Source organism: Onthophagus taurus, chromosome 1, assembly GCF_036711975.1.
Source record: "Onthophagus taurus isolate NC chromosome 1, IU_Otau_3.0, whole genome shotgun sequence".
Classification (NCBI taxonomy): domain Eukaryota; kingdom Metazoa; phylum Arthropoda; class Insecta; order Coleoptera; family Scarabaeidae; genus Onthophagus; species Onthophagus taurus.
Window position 1 is genome coordinate 43,868,052 of NC_091966.1, and position 18,757 is coordinate 43,886,808.

At 35.1% G+C, this 18,757-nt stretch overlaps 2 protein-coding genes across 3 annotated transcripts; both read right to left on the reverse strand.

The window, feature by feature from the left end:
• Positions 1-1,062: 1,062 nt before the first annotated feature.
• On the reverse strand, positions 1,063-3,065 carry LOC111422631 (YTH domain containing 1). The gene is made up of 2 exons (XM_023055840.2): positions 2,570-3,065; positions 1,063-2,512 (listed from the first exon to the last, which is right to left on the reverse strand). Exons 1-2 carry the CDS (start codon positions 2,884-2,886, stop codon positions 1,522-1,524), a joined length of 1,308 nt encoding a protein of 435 aa, XP_022911608.1. The 5' UTR covers positions 2,887-3,065; the 3' UTR covers positions 1,063-1,521.
• A 1,493-nt stretch (positions 3,066-4,558) lies between these two features.
• LOC111422628 (Na[+]/H[+] hydrogen exchanger 1) lies at positions 4,559-12,253 on the reverse strand. Of its 2 annotated transcripts, XM_023055838.2 has the most exons (3): positions 11,951-12,253; positions 10,260-11,890; positions 4,559-5,343 (listed from the first exon to the last, which is right to left on the reverse strand). In XM_023055838.2, the coding sequence occupies exons 1-3, from the start codon at positions 12,129-12,131 to the stop codon at positions 5,209-5,211; spliced, it is 1,947 nt and encodes a 648-aa protein (XP_022911606.2). In that variant the 5' UTR covers positions 12,132-12,253; the 3' UTR covers positions 4,559-5,208. The 2 variants fall into 2 exon arrangements, with proteins under 2 accessions (XP_022911606.2, XP_022911605.2); XM_023055837.2 differs by having other exon boundaries at positions 10,260-12,252.
• Positions 12,254-18,757: the final 6,504 nt, after the last annotated feature.

The window sequence follows — 18,757 nt, forward strand, 5'->3', positions numbered from 1 at the left end:
CTAACAAAGCGTTCTTGTTACATTCGCCGAGAACGAAAACCATATCGACTAATTCTTTCCGCGTATGTGACATTTTTAATTATTATGTTAACAAATAATACTTTGAAAACCAGTTCTAATGCGTAGAACACTAATGACAGTTCTAATGCGTGGAACAGTAATGACAGTTTACCTAGTTTGTTTTCCAAGCCTACTTCAATTTTTAATAGTATTGCAAAGCGTCCATTTCATTTTACCAGTCCTAAGCCTACTTCGCAATACATATCTATCGTAAAAAACTGAAAAATCGTGAATATCTTCAAAACCGTTGAAGATAGACACCATGATACCTGTATAAAACTGAAAGGAAATTAAATTTTACATCCATTTATGCAAAAATTGGTATATTGTTCCATTTAAAAAAAATAAGTTATCCTTGATTAAAAAGTTCGAAAATTACAGATCCCTACTTAAGAATTCCGTAATATAAATGCATAATTTTCTATTAGCAAACGTGTGTTCTTTTATTGTTAATCCAAAACAGAAAACCAAATCTTTCTAGCTTTCACACTTTCGGCAATATTGCCAAATTTATAAGACGCTGCAAATGTCATTTTTTTCGCAAATCGTCATATAATTCAAAAACGATACCAGTTAGACCTAAGGTATCCTTAACAAAGTACCATTGAAATTTCACAAAGAATCCAAAAATGCAATAATATACAGTCTGTTCCATTTAAAATAACAAAGTTGATATCCATTTCCGGTAGAAGCGGAAGTCCGCCATTACTGAAACTAATTTTAAAATATGTACAATATGATTGGATTCAACTTTTATCTGGAACATTTTTTGAAAAACTCAATCATAATTCGGCTATGGACCGAGGCAACTTAGGTGGGACACCTGTATTTTTCCTCCAATGACGTCACGTTTCCCACCTCACCCCGCCAACGTCAAGTTGTTCGAGTTGGAAAAACGGACCTTGGTATAGCGGAAGCTGGGTGAAAAGCGGGGAGGGAAAATTTTCAATGAAATTAACGACATCTAGCGAACGATAGGAAAAGTTTTAAACATCCCTATAATAACTTTTTGAACCAAAAAAATTTTATTGACTCAAATTTATAATTATTATTGATTAATTACCATAAATGTACAAATAAGTCCTTATAAATATTTATTATTACTAATAAAATTATTATTCTACGAAATAAAAATAAAATAAGAAAACGACTTTTTCGTTGCGGAACAAAAAAGAAACTATTCCAACCAAAAAATAACTTGATCTTTGCGTTAATAAACAGAAAATTATTATATACAAAGAACCCAGTCGTTTTAATCTTCACCATCCTCATAATTCAAAAAGTGCGTTTACATTCGTTTAATTCACGTTTTCTTTAAACAATTATCAAAATTAACATTTTTAAGGTTTCATTTTGACGTTTATAAACCTAACCTAAGAGAAATAATCGATATAAACAAATCCAATTTGCCTCACTTACATTGATAATTGCTTAAAAATGTTATAAACAAACGAAATCCCTTTAAAGTCTATCTCTGTACCTATGACGACTTTCCCTATCCCTTTCTCTAGCCCTATCACTCGTCCTCCATAGGAACTCATCTACAGAACGATCATACGATCGTTTATCCGAATAAGAACTTAATCGAGAAGTTGGATAATCCGGAAGTGGAAGTCCATCGTAATATCTCGGTGGAGGTAAAGCGTCGTAAGGACTCGAATACAACCCCGGGGGTGGAACATACGGTAATGGTGGCAATTGGTGTTGCATTGTACGCATGTAATCCGCTACGTAAGCCTCAGCGGCCGCTGCCGTGTACGGACGAGGTGAATCGCGGTCATAAAACAAAGAAAAACGATCTCTTCGCGGCGATACAGATCGCCGATAAGCGGAACTGGACGATGTTAACCCACGCGAGTTCAAAAAGAATTTTCGACGCGAATATGACGATCCTCTACCTCTAAAAAATGAACTACGAGCCGCTATAGGCATTCGAGCCTTGGGATGGCGATGTCCGTCGTTTCGTCCTCTTATCCCGTTTTTCTTTGCTGCTTCTTTAGCTAATCGTAAAATTGGGGTGATTTCGATGCCGTCATCTTCAGGGAATAATCGACAAAGTTCTTCTGCAACGCGCGGTTCGATTTCTTGACCGTCTCGGCCGATTTTGACGGGTTTTCCTTCGTTCCAAGGGTTATAAAGATGCATGGTGCTACTAAAAGGTAGTTCTTTACGACATATCCAGTCCACTTTAAAAACACCTCCTAAAGCTTTTGCTGAAAGACCTGGAGGTAACACCCACGAGATCGCAGGGACATCGTGTCGGGATTCACCGTGTAATCGAGCAAATCCGGCAAATTTCCCACTTTCTTTTACAGAAAATATTAATAAAACGTTTCTTGATTCACGATAAGCTTGGTTTAAATTGGCTTCATTTTGAGGTAAAGTTGACCAAACACCTTTTGCCTTCGATAAAGTAACATTCTCCGCGTTGTTTGATTTAATCACAAAGAACCTAAAAATTAATTTTATTAAAACATAACCTTACTTTCTTTTTTTAAATCAATCTAACCTTGCGTCTCTGAATAAATAATTAAGTTTTGATAAATAATCATAAGATTTTCCTTTAGGATCCTTAGATCTAGGTCTTTTAGCGTCAGGAGAAGGACTCTTATCCTTTTCGTGTCCTCTTTTATGTCTCGATCTACGTCCTTTAGCCGAAGAAGCTGAACTAACGGAACTAATACTAGGTGCGCTTGAACTTTCGGAACTGCTCGATGATAAGTCGCTTTCGTAATTCACCTCGTCCAATTTGATATCGTCCCCCATATCGAGACTAATCTGCAGGTTTAGTTCCGCATCGTTCTGTTTGGCATTATCAGGGTCCATTATAGGGCCGCGGAGGGCGTACTTTTAAATGATAGTGATATGATCACAAACGCCCCGAACATTACTATTCGGTCCTTCGGTGCTTAAAATCGTCGCGGATCACCTTTTTTTGATGCGATTTATAAAGAATTAACCAAAACCAAAACACTGCAAAACACTAAACAATGGGTTGGTAATACTTCTTGGGGAATGAAAATTAAAATTTTCCTAAATAAGTAAACATTAGGTTCTATTTTGTTAATTAAAATGTAAATTTTTATTAAACTGGGCGGAATAAGGAAAATTTGAATTTTATTAGGGAATGATAAATAACAAAAAAGGGTCAAGGTTAGTTATTTTCTTTTTAAATTGGGATTGGGAAATTAAAATAAAATAAGTTGGTGACAGTTGTATGGCGGCTAATTTAAATGTATAATAATTAAATAATATAATATATTAATTGGTGTTTAACTTAAATTTATCAATATTAATTATATAATTTAAATGTTATTTACTTTTTTAAGTAATACTTTTTCCAATAATCTTTTTCCTTTTAGAATTTAAAAAATTTATTCAGATTAAAAAGTTCTTTTTAGTTCCGCATTTGATTAAAAGGTGTCGCACTTCAATTTATACTTTCAACAATCCTTATTAATTTATTTCTTCTTTATTTATTATAAAAGATAAATAATAATCTTGTTTGTAAATATGCGTATCTAACGGTAATTAAAAACAAATTTTTAAATGAGGTATTTTAAAGTTTATTATTAATTTGATATTTATTTCAAATCTAACCTCATTTTTATTTTAGCAGCTCGGGTTTTTGAGATATTTGGGAAATGTTTACGAATGGTGAAGTGATGGCATCAAAAAGAAATTTAGTAAGGAATTTAAATTATTTTTGCTGAATTTATGGTGAGTACATATTTGAAATTTTGTTTGTAACAACTAATATCGTTGTCTTAATGCTTTCATATGATTCTTTAATTTAGTATTATTTGCAATCTATTTAATGCAGCAACAACGATGAAATGATTCCCATTAGTTTTAGTTGAAATTGCTTAATTATCTTCTAATTCTTGAATTTTTGATTTAATCGGGCCAAAAATTATACTCATAGATGGCTCTACTTAAAACTGTCATAGAAAAAGGGTTAACATACCTCAAAAGATTTTTTTTATTTATTTTAATAAATAACAGATTTAGGAACTATTAGTATTACCATTTCTTAAATAATTTACTCATATTTTTTTAGAATAATATTCGACTATCCACTTTCCGTTTCTATTTATTAGTTGACTTGACATAACCTCACTTTTTATTTCCACAATATGTTGATTTTCTGAAGGTGTTTTAACGTTTTCATTTACAGTTTTTTCTTGTAGCCGTTTTTCCTCCTTTCTCTTCCTACGATTTAGGTATTTATTCCTTTTTTCACTATCCATCCTCAAAAATATAGATGCGATTATAATTTGGATTTTATGAGATTCTATAAAGGTTTTTTTTAAGGTTGGTATCTTCTTCAATTCAATTTCAAAGAATTTTTTAATAACGTAAACTTTTTTATTTAATTAATTAATTACAATGAAATTATTTCATTAATTCTAATTAAATAGTAAAATTTTAATTAAATTAGGATATTAGGTTGGTATTAATTTAATGGCGGTAAATTTAAATTTGAAAATTACAAAAGTGCTTTGTATGTGCTTTTATTTATTCCTTACAAGTTTAAGTAAGACCATAAATACTGACTTAGTTGCATATCACAAAACAATTAGAACAAACCTTTAAAATGTACAATTATCACAAAATTACCCGATTAAAAAAATCAAATTGTGCTTAAATTGTTGGATGAATTAAAAATTGATTACATCTACACTAATTAGTACGGTAAAAAAATAACATTTCATTCTTAAGTCAGCTAATAGTTCGAGAAAGCAACTTGGCACGCTAAATTTACCATCGCAATCACATTTTTAAAAATTAAAAATAAATAAAAATAAATTAAGTTTAACAACATTAATTACTTCCATTATTATAAGTACATTATCTATTTTTTATCTAAATAATATAGGAATAGTACAACATCTTTGATTTAATACATATAAATTTTGTATAATTTCTTTTTAAATATATTTTTTAAATAGTTGTTAATAGACGTTTATATAACAATTTACGTAACTCCCTAAAAAGTGGTTAGTTACCGTGCCTTATAATTTCTTAATAGAACGATAAGTAAATGTCGGATTCATCAAGTGTTGTCAGAATTGAAGGCCGATACTAGGCCCTCCGTATCAAATTCGACAATTCATCCAATTCTCCAGCTCCTCCTCTCTCCATTGGTCAGCGAACTATACTAGATATACTCGATCTTGGAGTATTAATAGCTTCCTCATCGGATTCCAAAGGTGATATACGAATTGCTTGGTACCATTGGTTCGTTAAATCGGTCATTTGGCTCTTACAGTCTTTCAGTTCCTGATAAAACAAAATTATTTTATAATAATAATAACAATAGGTTGCTTTCTTGTTCTCAAAACATAAACTCATATAAAGAAAATCTTAAACATTGACAAAATGCGCATTTATTGTAAAAAACTGTATTTACAGACAAAAGTGAGAGGACCAAACTTTCACAGAGACATTTCTTTCCGGTTCAAATAATCTAACTATCACTAGAGCTAACACAAGGCATACAATTAGAATCATTCGAGTTTAGCCGTCTTGAGAGACGTGCGTGTCAGTGCATGATTCTACAATGTATTATCTGATCGAAAATAAAAAAAAAAGCCTAATAAACATAGATCCGAAAATGGTCAATTTTCGAGATATTCAAAGATTTAGTTTCATAAGTTGATATTGTTTAACATCATGAATTTTAGTGTTTTTATAACAATTAAGTGGTTACTATGATTACGATAAGTTGTCTAATCAAATAAAATAATAATTCTTTGCGAAATTATTATTTTACTATTTAATTTAATAAAACTATTAAGTATGGCTCCTATTAATTACTCCAAGGAAGAGATGGCGGATCTGGTGTATTGTTACGGACTAGCCGATGGAAATGCGTCGTTAGCAGCTCGTCATTACGCGCAAAAGTTTCCGAACAGACGATTGCCTAATAGTCACCTTTAGCAGACTATTTCTCAGATTAAAAGAAACTAGAAGCGTAACCCACAGCCAGACCAGAAATAGAGCAGAAATACTTGACATTACGTTCAGCTCAATTATATTAAGCTCTAAGATAGCCTCCTGGAGGGTATCCTCTGAACCGTCGTGTTCAGATCATAGACATATTCAATTTAAAATTGATCTAGGGATGAAATCGGACTGTACGTACCGTAATCCCCGTAGCACTAATTGGGATCTGTTTAAGAGTTGCCTTGCAGATAACCTAACTAGTGTTATCGCAACCGTTAGGAACTGTGATCAGGTTGAAATAGCCACGGAGCAGATCTCTGTGGCAATTCGCTCTGCATATCACAGGAGCAGTTCACTGAAGGTGAAAAGTAGTAATCGGGGCACTCCCTGGTGGAACGAATCTCTTAGCTCCGAAAGACAAGAGGTCCGAAAGCTTTTCAACCGGGCCAAGACATTAGGTGAATGGGAGAAATATAAACAGGCTCAAACGAATTACACCAAAAACATACGTAAGGCAAAAAGAGAGTCTTGGAGGAGGTTCTGTGAGGGAGTGAAAGACACACCCAGCAGTGCAAGAATTCACAAGTTTCTCGCTAGAGATCCGACACTACCCCTGGGCTCACTTAGGCGGCCTGACGGTAGTTTTACGGACTCTAGCAGAGCCTCGTTGGAGCTTCTAATGCAGACTCACTTCCCAGGAAGCCTGATGATGAGGGCCGATAATGCCACAGCGGGCTATTCCTGCAAGGCAAAGCGCCCCTCAAATACGGATTGGTGTGTGGCTAGAAAAGTCGTCACTTACACATCCGTGGACCAGGCAATTCAAACGTTTAAGCCGTTCAAATCGCCTGGAGAAGACAATATCTTTCCTGCTTTGTTACAGCAGGGGAGGTCTTTGTTGTTGCCAATTTTGGTAAAAAAATTTTCAGAGCGAGTGTCGCCTGGAAATATGTGCCGGCAGAATGGACTAAGGTACGGGTATCTTATATACCCAAAGCGGGCCGTTCGGTCCCTACTTCTAATGCCTTTCGACCCATCAGCCTAACGTCATTTCTGCTGAAAACCCTTGAAAACGTTCTGGAACGGTATATCCGTACGGTGCCATTGGTAACTGGTCCACTGAGTCGCCACCAGTATGCTTATCAAGCGGGAAAATCAGCAGAATTGGCTCTACACGACTTAGTTGGTAGAGTATCCAGGACGCTGCAGGATAAAGAAATCTTGGTTTGTGCGCTTCTGGATATAGAGGGAGCGTTCAACAACGCAATACCACAATCTCTTGAAAGAGCTGCTCTTGACAGGGGAGTGGAAGCAACTATAGCGGGTTGGATCCGCAATATGCTAGATAGTAGAATAGTTTCTACTTCCCTCCACGGTGATACGATACGCTTCAGGCCGGGAGGTGGCTGCCCGCAGGGAGGGGTGTTATCTCCCCTGTTTTGGTCCCTCCTAGTTGACGATCTGATTGCGATAGTCGAAGCCATTGGTGTGGAAATACAAGCTTATGCTGATGACATTGTCGTTATGGTCAAAGGAACCTGTTTGCCGAGGATATCTAAAGTCTTCCAGGTGACCCTAGATACCATTTGCGCTTAGTGTAAGGGAGAGAACCTCTCAATAAACCCGCAAAAGACAATTGTTGTGCCCTTCACCAGGAAGCGAAAGTTGGATGGACTAGTCTGCCCAACTATCCAAGGTGAAGAAATTCCTTTCTCAAAGGAAGTCAAATATCTAGGAGTAATCCTAGACAAAACCCTGTCATGGAATGGACATTTGCAGGGAGTTTTGCACAAAGCTAGACTATCCTTGTGGACTTGTCGCAGTCTTTGTGGAAAAAATTGGAGTCTTACCCCTGAAAGACTGTACTGGCTCTATGTGACTGTGGTTAGACCTATGATCACATACGGAGCAGCAGCCTGGTATAGGAAAGTCCGACAGACTTCAGTTATCAGTAAACTTTCACGAATTCAACGAGTAGCTGGATTGGCAATCTCTGGTGCGATAGGCACAACGCCAACTCTAGCAATGGAGGTTCTGCTTGGCCTATCTCCTCTGCATTTGCATATAGAGAAAGTGGCTAGAACAACCATTTACAGATTTAAGCAATATGCTCAAAACTGTTCCGACATGTCCTACCAATGGGCTGCGGAAGACATTATAAGCACTGATACTGTGCTATCAATGCCGTCAGATTTGGCGGTATCACTATCAGTGATTAACGCTCGATACCAGATTGTGCTGCCTGAGCGGCAGTTCTGGATCGAAAATGAAAATTCTCTGGTTCGGGCAGACATTTGCTTGTACACAGATGGATCAAAAACGCCTGAAGGGGTAGGAGCAGGAGTATACTGCCAGACACCTCGAATTAAGCAAGCCTACAGCCTGGGTACGTACTGTACTGTATTCCAGGCGGAAGTATTTGCTATTGACATGGGTGCTAAAATCCTTCTTGAAAGAGGGGTGAAGAACATGACAGTACGAATTTTCTCAGACAGTCAAGCCGCTCTCCAGGCGCTGCAAGCCGTGAAAACGGTGTCGGCTCTGGTTAATGATTGTAAGAGAACATTAAACACGCTGAGTTGTGATAACAGAGTCTCTTTGATCTGGGTCCCGGGTCACTCTGGGGTTGCTGGCAATGAAGCGGCAGATAAGCTAGCACGAGATGGCAGCGCTGAAGCGTTTGTGGGACCGGAACCAGCCGTTGGTGTATCATTTGCGATGGCCAAATATAGGATTGGACTGTGGGCTGAAGAGAGACTTCGCCTACTGTGGACCAGTTCTCCTGGAATGAGACATGCTAAGGTGTTTATTAACATCGCCACTGTCAAACCCGGGAATATTTTAGGACTTGCCCGTAGTAGCATAAAGGTTCTAATGGGCACTACCGATTAAAAGCACATCTCAACTTGTTGGGTTTAGCCGACGATGTTGAATGCCGACTATGTGCGGAGGAAGCAGAGACGGTTGAGCATGTTTTATGCCACTGCCCTGCCGTTAACCGTATCAGATTCTCGATTTTTGGGTCGCAGTTTATCTCCTCAAAAGATCTGAATGACCTTTCGCCGAGCAAGGTATTAATGTTCGTTAAGAGCATTGGACTGCACGGTGAAATTTGATAACGATATCTATCGGGGTACAATAGATCCTTAGGGTCGCGTTGCAAGGTTAGTTGGTCCGCCTACCCGATATGTATTCTATGTAATGTAATGTAACCCACAGCTATTCCACGGAGAGACATTACACAAGGCCGGTGAAATTAGAAGAAGCAGTTTTGAGAAGAGTCGATGAAATTGCCTCAACCAGCATTAGAAGAATTTCTGCACAAGAAAACAACCGTTCACCTCATTTTAAGGAAGCAGTTGCTTTATCCTTATCATAACAATACTGTTCAAGCTTTAACAGAAAATGACCACGGTTTATACACTTTTCTGACCTGCACTAAGTTGACATGACATTGCACTGACTCACACTTCATTGCACTATGACGTCATACGAGTGCCATGTCGTGCAGAGTAGTGCAGTCCCAACGAACAAAGCTAATGTTTATATATAAAAGGTTGTCAAGGTTCGCACGCAACCATACTGCGCATCACGTCACATGTGGAAAATAATACCACCAAGCAATTCAAATTAAACAAATGCATGGAGCACCACATGGCCATGAGGTTGCGTGCGCAATCCATGATCGCTTACGTCACGAAACACTCCTGCTCAAAGATCCCTGGGGCTACATCTAAATCGTTACAATTAATGATATTAACAATATTATAGGTTAACTTATGAAAACAAAACTTTGAATATCTCGAAAATGTCGAAAATATTTCGATCAGAGAATACGCTGGTGAAGTATTGTACAATCGTTGCGGGACACCTGTATATACTTATAAGTTTTGCGTTATCAGCACACACGTTTTGTCAATGTTACGAAATATTCCATATAGATAAGCTAAAAATAGGTAATCCCATTTATTGATTTAATCAAAACATAACCTCAAAATGTCAAAAAAATTTTCGAGATTATTTTCGGGAAAATTTCAGTATTAATCATCACATTATTATTATTTATCTTAAAATTAATGATTTTAGCCTTAATTTGAGTTATAAATCAACAATTAAATCCTTTTAATAAAGATTACAGGATAACTTAAATTTTCCATTAACCTGACAGGACAATTTAATGTCAAATAAATGTCAAACAAATTAAAACATAACCTCAAAATAAAAAAAAAATTTTTTAATTTCAATCTCACCTGTTGTGTAAACCTCCTCGTGAAAAACGGAATAAAATACTTCAAATCATATTTAACGAATCCCTTAATTCTCGCCGATGCAAAAGACACCTCCATTTCGCCTTCAGTAGTTTCGGATAAATGTTCAGAATCGATTGCTTGTCCCCATTCTCGCGTTTTACTCAAAGTAACCTCCCGATCCTTCTTCTTCCTTCTTAATCGACGCGTTGTTGGATTTTTAGTCGCTTGCATAAATCGTAAAAGCGGCATCGTAGACCCGCCAAACACCAAAGTTGTTATTAAAACGATAATTAAAGTCGTTGTAATTATAACGTGGCGAGTTTCATCGCTAAAATTTAAATGTAGCGAGAGAGCGTAAGAGATCGCTCCTCGTAGCCCACTAAACCACATTATAAACATCATTTTTTTGGTGATTTGATGCTCGCGGAATCGATTGACTAAAATAGCCAATGGGAATATGTTACAAGCTCTTCCGATTAAACAAAGTATTACGCTCCAAACAATCAAAGCCGGTTCAACGCGGTGTTTGAAGCTAAACAAAGCTAAGCCTAAATAGGCAAAAACGCAAGTTTCCGCGATAAAAGATAAAGTACGAAGAGTTTGTTGCATCGTTATTTGGGTTACAGTTGATAAGTTAAAATGGGTGTAATGAGACATTACGATTCCGCAAAATAAAATCGCCATAATCCCTGATAAATGAATACCCTCAGCTAAAACATAAGGGGCATAAGTGAATACTAGCATCATTCCAAATTCCAAGGAGGGATTTTTACGTAAATCAACATGTTTTAAAAGAAGGGCACTAATTAATGCGAAAACAACCCCGATTCCCGCCGATGCAAAAAACATCAAACAAAAACGATTTATCCCCAAAACTATAGCTTCCCCCGTCGATATAAACGGATTATTCGATTCTAAAGCGGCCGTTGTTAAAACGATTGCGATTGCGTCATTTAAAATACTTTCACCAAAAACGAGCATGTTCAAAATTGGGTCGACGTTTAATGCGTGAAATATAGCAACGGTTGCGACCGGATCGACCGCAGAAATTAATGAACCGAAAGCGAACGACTCAACAAAACTTAATTTATAAACAACGTCGGCTAAACCGAGAAAATAAATCCCAAATCCGATTACAAAGGCGGAAATTGTCGTTCCGAGGATTGCAAAAACCAAAATTGAGCCGATATTTTGGAAAAAATTTCCTTTGTGTAAATTATAGCCGGATTCGAAGATGATCGGGGGGAGTAAAATCAAGAAAAAGGCTGTTGGTGAAAATGCTTCTTCTTTTCTCCAATTACTTATGTTGCGATTTGATAAAGCGTTCATCGTTAATCCGATTAGTGCCCCCAAAAATACAATTACAATGCTTTCGGGGACGTATTGGAATCCGGTTTGGAGCATTAAATGTATCAATAATATTCCCAATGCTAATACACATAACACGAAAAATATTGCCATTGAGCTGTTGTGTTCATCTTCCGCTGATCCTTTATCAGGTAATACCGGATCCGCCGAAGCCGTCGTTGAACTAACATTCAAATAATTATTCGTTGTACTTCCAACTTCACTTGAAACGTTCTTTATTTCGTTCTTTTCACTTATAGTAGTCGTCGCAGTACTACTAGATACTAAGACATCATTTAAAACTGTACTCGTGCTCACATTATTAACATTTTGAGTTATATTACCAATTGAATTTGGAGTGGTTGAAGCATCTTCCTGTTTTATCGTTGAACTATTCGAGTGGTTAGTACTCGTAGGAGTTAAGGGGCTGCTTAAAACTTCATCTTCAGTGGTGATGTGGCTTACCAACAGCAAAAATACGATGCCGCTAACAAGATACATCTTGAACTTAAGGGGTATTCGCATTTAAATAAATTAGACGAACGGGAAATTTTAAGATACGCACTGCTCAATTACATTTTATCGACTAATTCGGAAATTGAGTATTGACAAACACGAGATAATTCTAGAAAGGAAAATGACGTTTGACAGGTCGATTAATTTTAGGAGAAGTGAATGTCAAAAATGTGAACTAATTTTTTTTAAGTATTAATGTAAATATGTTTGATTAAAATTATTTTTATTATTAATTAAGGAGTTACGATAATAATTAAGTTAATTATTCGAGTAATAAAAAAGATTTTTTTAATGTCGGTTTATATACCTAAGGTACATTTGATCTAACTTCTAAATCGAAATCAAAATGGCCCAATCTAAGTTTGGAAAATTTTTATTAACGGATTCGGAGCGTTCTTTTTATATGTACACAACTTTAACGATTGGAACCGGTGTATTCTGCATTAATTATTTGCCAAATACGATATTTTTGAATAAATACAAAGAAATCGTTCAATTATAAAAGATAAAAAATTGAAATTTGAATATAACGTCTTAAATTTATTAATTAAAATTTTATTTTGATAGAATTGTGGATGAACGGGACTTGTATGATTAGGTACCTTATGGGGTTCAATAAAGGGGATTTAGCAATAAAGAACTTGCTCTCGATCCTCTTAGTATGAAACTTTTTACTAAGTATGAAACTTACTAAGTAAACTTACTAAATTTTCCTAAGTATGAAACTTAGTAAAAAAGTAAAAACGGGTTCTAATAGATTTTTCACGTGGAATCCAATGGTGCACGTAGAATTTTTCTAATCATCACGGTTTTTGAGTTATAAATACAACCCAAATACTGAATACTCAACTTCTAAAATACTTAACTCTTTATAACTCAAAAACCGTGATGACTAGAAAAATTCTACGTGCACCAATGTGTTTCTACGTGAAAAAATCTATTAGAACCCGTTTTTACGTTTCCGGATAGCCGAGATACAGGAGGTGTCTGAAAATCGTAAATTTTGAAACGATCCCTGTATATCGAAAACGAAGAGGGCTATGAAAATTTGGTTTGCGGCATTGTAAGTTTCACAAAAAAGTAGCTTAGGTTCGCGAAAGCTGTAACTTTCTATCTTTCATAATAACTGAGATACCATGCAAATCCATCGAAATTTGGACACCTGTACAGGGTGTCCCAATTTCGATGTCCGCATAGGCTATCTCCGAAACTAAAAGAGATAGAAAAAAAAGTAGCTTACATGTCATGATCTCGTTTTTCGAGAAAATGTTAATGCCGAAAACTCCGAACAGCTATCGTCTTTTGTTTTCGCCCTATCGGCAAAAACTGAAAATTTTGCGAAAACGACATTCGCAAATATCTCACTTATTATCAAAGATGGAGTATTATAAATAAAACATTATATGGGCTACTTTTTACGAAGAATTCAGTGGCGTAGGTAGAATTTTTTTCCCATCTTTTATTTTCGAGATTTTAGACGTAACTTTATTTTTTTAAATGGAAACCATAGTTGGCTATGACTTAAAATAATTTTTTATTTTCTTCTGATAACAAATATATATAGTTTGTAGGGTATATTTCTTATGGCTATTGAATAATTAACAAAAATTCATTTTGTTCTGTCTAAAACTAATGTATGTATTTAAAAGTTAATGTTGCTATGGTGATAACCATACATACTATGATGGAACATAAAGTATCAAATAATTGCCAAAGTTTGTATTTAAAAATTCGATATCAACTCTGGCATTATGTGCTGGAATTATGCACCAGCGTGTTAAGTGTCAAAGTATAACAAAACTGAATAAAACTTTACAATGAATTTCGAAAATTATGAAAAATGTAACATGATGGAATGCTATATGTTATCAGATAACAATGCGACGTTAGCCGCGGAATTTTATTTCACAAGATATCCAGAAAGAAGACAACCGCACGTACGAACCTTCAGCCGGTCAGCAGAAAATTTAATAGATATTTGGTCCTTCCCCAAACCACATACAAAAACATACCAAAATGACCTGCAAGAGAAATTGCAACAAGACGTCTGACCCAAAAGACGCTGCTCCCGAATATGAAAGAAAAATAAGTATAAACCATACAAAGCGGGGCTAACTCATTATTTACGTGCCGGAGATGTCAATCGAAGATTAGAATTTTGTAGATGATATTTAAAAAAATTAAATAATCTGCTGTTTGTTCAAAATGTAATCTGGACCGATGAAGTCTCTGAGTGTTCAAAGAAGATTGGGGTTCAATGTATGGTGTGCCCTTTTAGATAATAGAATTTTGGCATATAGTATCTACCATAAAAACTTAAACTCAGGGAAATACCTCAATATATTAAGGCAGCACATTGAGCCTTTGGACGACAATTTGCCACTAAATATGTCTCAAATGATATATTTTCAATATGACGAAGCACCAGCACATAATGCCAGAGTTGTTAGTGAATTTTTAAATACTATTACAAACTCAAGGACAGTAGAATCTAACAGGACTGCTACATCCATTGTTGTGACAGCCTACCAGCAAACTACGTCACACCATTTTCCACGCCTAGCTGTTGTTATAGTCTATGCGTTTGCTGTGTGTTTTTAGAGGTTATATCCTAGACGTATTCATATTAGTTTTGAAGTTTTATGTTTACGTATTAATGTCTATCATATAACCTCTAAAAACATAGACAGTTATCAGGCGTGGCAAATAGTGTGACGTAGAGTGCGGGCAACCAACCCGTAGTCGACTACAAAAATACAATGGATGTAGCAGTCTTGTTAGATTCTACTGTCCTTGCTACAAACTTTGGCAATAATTGGAAACAATGCTTTCCCTCATGGTATGGTTATCACCATAACAACATTAAGTTTTAAATACATACAATAGTTTTAGAAAGAACAAACAAATTGATACATTATATTCCATCATAACCATACATACGGTTATCACCATAGCAACATTAACTTTTAAATACATACATTAGATTTAGATGGAACAAAATGAATTTTTGTTAATTATTCAATAACTATAAGAAATATACCCCACAAACTATATATATTTGTTATCAGAAGAAAATAACAAATTATTTTAAGTCATAGCCAACTATGGTTTCCATTTAAAAAAATAAAGTTACGTCTAAAATCTCGAAAATAAAAGATGGGAAAAAAATTCTACCTACGCCACTGAATTCTTCGTAAAAAGTTGCCCATATAATGTTTTATTTATAATACTCCATCTCTGATAATAAGTGAGATATTCGCGATTGTCGTTTTTGCAAAATTTTCAGTTTTTGCCGATAGGGTGAAAACAAAAGACGATAGCTGTTCGGAGTTTTCGGCATTAGCATTTTCTCGAAAAACGGGATCATGACATGTAAGCTACTTTTTTTCTATCTCTTTTAGTTTCCTTTAACCAACTATTGGCAAAGGTCTTGTTACGATGGAAGCATTACTTTGCTCCAACTGAGCTGGCTAAGCTGTGGAGGGTGGCCCTTCTCGGTGACTGAAGATTCAACCACACATGGATATTATACAGGGTGTATCTGAATGACATGCCCAAACTTCAGGGGGTGATTCGTTAGGCAATTTGGAAATTTGGGGAATATGATTAACTCATAGTAGGGTACGTTTTCACCCTATTTGTACTTTCAACCTATCCTTCTAAACTACTAAACGTAACCACCCCCGTTCAATTTATGCCTAGATTTTTTTAATGAAAATGATAAATACATTGGCAAAACTTCAGTTAGATAGATAAAACTATTCTAAAACTTTTTTGTCTCTCAAATGTTCTTCTAAAACTTAATAATTTCGGAGAAAAAAAATAATTAAGCAAACACTAACTGTTAAGCTGTAGGGTTGTTAATCGAAAGTTGGAATGAATTTTTAATGAAAAAATCTTAGTAGGCTTTGCAATCTTTGTCATAAATATTTTTGACGTTTAAATGTCAGTGGTTTTCTTACTATTATTATTGTTTTATTTAAAATTTTGAAACGTCGAGTGAACGAGCGTAAATGCGATAGAACTTTATTTAAAAATTAATTTGAAAAACAATAATAATAGTACGAAAACACTGACATTTAAACGTCAAAAATATTTCTGACAAAGATTGCAAAGCCTACCAAGATTTTTTCATTAAAAATTCATTCCAACTTTTGATTGTTTAACGGGCAATGTTTGCTTTATTATTTTTTTTCTCAAAAATTAGTCGTTTTTGGAAAAATTTTAGAGAGACAAAAAAGTTTTAGAATTGTTTTATCTATCTAACTGAAATTTTTCCAATGTGTTTATCATCTGCATAAAAATAATGTTTGCAAAAATGTAAAGGGGGTGGTTACGTTTAGTAGTTTAGAAGGGTAGGTTGAAAGTACAAATAGGGTCAAAACGTGCCCTAGTATGAGTTAAACATATTCCCCAAATTTCATTTTCCTAGCGTTTATGGTTTTTGAGAAAAAGGAATTAAACCAAAATTTTCCGCCATTTTTGGAGGGGTGTAGCTCCTTAGGGGGGCCGAAGTCGCCTATGGTTCATATATCAAAGTACCCTTAAAATTCACTAAAGAATTACCCCTTGAAGTTTGTTGCAGTTATTCAGATACATCCCTGTATACAGGTGTTCCGGTGACTCGGGGCATAAAATTAACCTCATATACTAGAGCAAAAATGATGACGATTCGTGAAAAAAAATTATTATAAAAGTCTTCAAATGGCCAAGATATGGGCCATCAAAGTTCAGAAATTTTAACACATTTTTCTAACTATTTTCAATACCATTTATGGTAGAGCGTTGAAATTTGGTACAGGGTAAACAAATATCAAGCAAAATCATTGAATCAATTCGGGCGGCGGCAACCATGCTATACAGGCTGTCCCTAAAATTTGTTTGCTCAGAACTTTTTTGTTCGCTCGTAACCCTACATTTATTTTTGTACTCTTTAATAGAAAATTTATTTTAGAAATTTTTATCACTCTTTGAAAATTTTGATAATATTGACGGTTTTCGAGTTATACGCGAAAATGTTAAGCTTTGATTTCAATCGTAACAAACAAAAAAAAGAAACATGTTCCGCAAGATCTCAGTTGACGATGACAATTGAAAAACGAACTGAGCTAATAACCATTAATTGCATAAATTTCTAAGTGCAGATTTAGTTAAATCCAGTGTTAATTTATTTTACTTGAATAAAAGAATGTAATCTTCAAAACGATAAATTTAATTTTCACGGTAACAACAAACAAGAACATAACAAAAATTTTAACAAGAACAATAAAATTATAAACAAATAGTAATAAATAAAAAAGAAGAAAAAAATACTAAAGCAGATGTTCAAAAACACTGCCTGATATCGCCGTCTTAAATTAAAGCGCACTCTGCGGAGAACATTGATCTCAGTTCGAAGTTGATCAAATGAATCAACAATTTGCAACCTCAGTTGATCAACTGAAGTTATTTCAACGCAGTAAACTAGTGGTTTAACGCGTTCCCATAAATAAAAATCTACAGGTATAAGATCCGGCGATCGGGGGGATGATTTCCAAGTCCTTGTGATTTCCAAGTTTTCTTAAATCTTGGATTTTCGTCCGCCCAACTATGTAAATTTCTCAAATTGAAGATTGCATCTTTAGAAAAAGTGGATTCATCTGTAAAAAGTACTTTTTCTAAAAACTGATCATCAATTTGGATTTTGTGCTGCATTATTTGGCAATATGCAGACTGCATATTGCATATTGCAATCGCAGTGAGTAATCAGCCAGTCGAACTTCCTGAACTTTGTAACAATGAAATGGATAAAGCTGTTGCTCGTGAAGAACACGCCAGACAATTGTTTTTGAAGTTAAAAAATGCCTCGCCATATCTAAAGTACTAGCTGTAGTATTTTCTTCTACGTAGTCTAGAATATCTTCTTCTAGTTCGGGTGTTCGGGCTGATCTTACGTTACCGTTGTTAGTAAATTTCGGCTTACACGTCCCATTTTCCCTTAAACGGGTTTCAATCCTTAAAAATGTTTTTCGATTGGGCGCTCTACGGTTCGATAATTTCTCCTGATAACGGTTAGCGGCTGCTTGACATTGCCCTAATGTCAAAATCATGTCAGTTTGTTCACTAAATGTGTAACTCTCCATTTTGAACACTTAAAATTAATAATAACTAACAGAACTATCGTTTGTGTTTAAACGACATGAGCAAGTTGACAGCAAGTTGTTTTTTTTAATTGCCATGGCCAACCTTGACTTTTTCGAAGACTTTGTTTTTTAGTGTTACCATTGAAATCGAAGCTTAATATTTTCGCGTATAACTCGGAAACGGTCAATGTTATCAAAATTTTCAAAGAGTGATAAAAGTTTCTAAAATAAATTTTCTATTAAAAAGTATAAAAATAAATGTAGGGTTACCAGTGAATAAAAAAGTTCTGAGCCAACAAATTTTAGGGACAGCCTGTATAGCATGGTTGCCGTCGCCCGATCAAAGTCAAAATTGGTTCAATGATTTTGCTTGATATTTGTTTACCCTCTACCAAATTTCAACGCTCTACCATAAATGGTATTGAAAATATTTAGAAAAATGTGTTAAAATTTTTGAACTTTGATGGCCCATATCTTGACCATTTGAAGACTTTTATAATAATTTTTTTTCAC

Bases quoted from the DNA above. Each gene is read 5' to 3' on its own strand.
- LOC111422631 (XM_023055840.2), bottom strand. From the start codon at position 2,886: ATGGACCCTGATAATGCCAAACAGAACGATGCGGAACTAAACCTGCAG. The intron at 2,513-2,569 runs GTTAGATTGATT...ATTAATTTTTAG, and splicing joins TATTTATTCAGAGACGCAAG to GTTCTTTGTGATTAAATCAA.
- LOC111422628 (XM_023055837.2), bottom strand. From the start codon at position 12,131: ATGCGAATACCCCTTAAGTTCAAGATGTATCTTGTTAGCGGCATCGTA. The intron at 5,344-10,259 runs GTGAGATTGAAA...TTGTTTTATCAG, and splicing joins CGAGGAGGTTTACACAACAG to GAACTGAAAGACTGTAAGAG.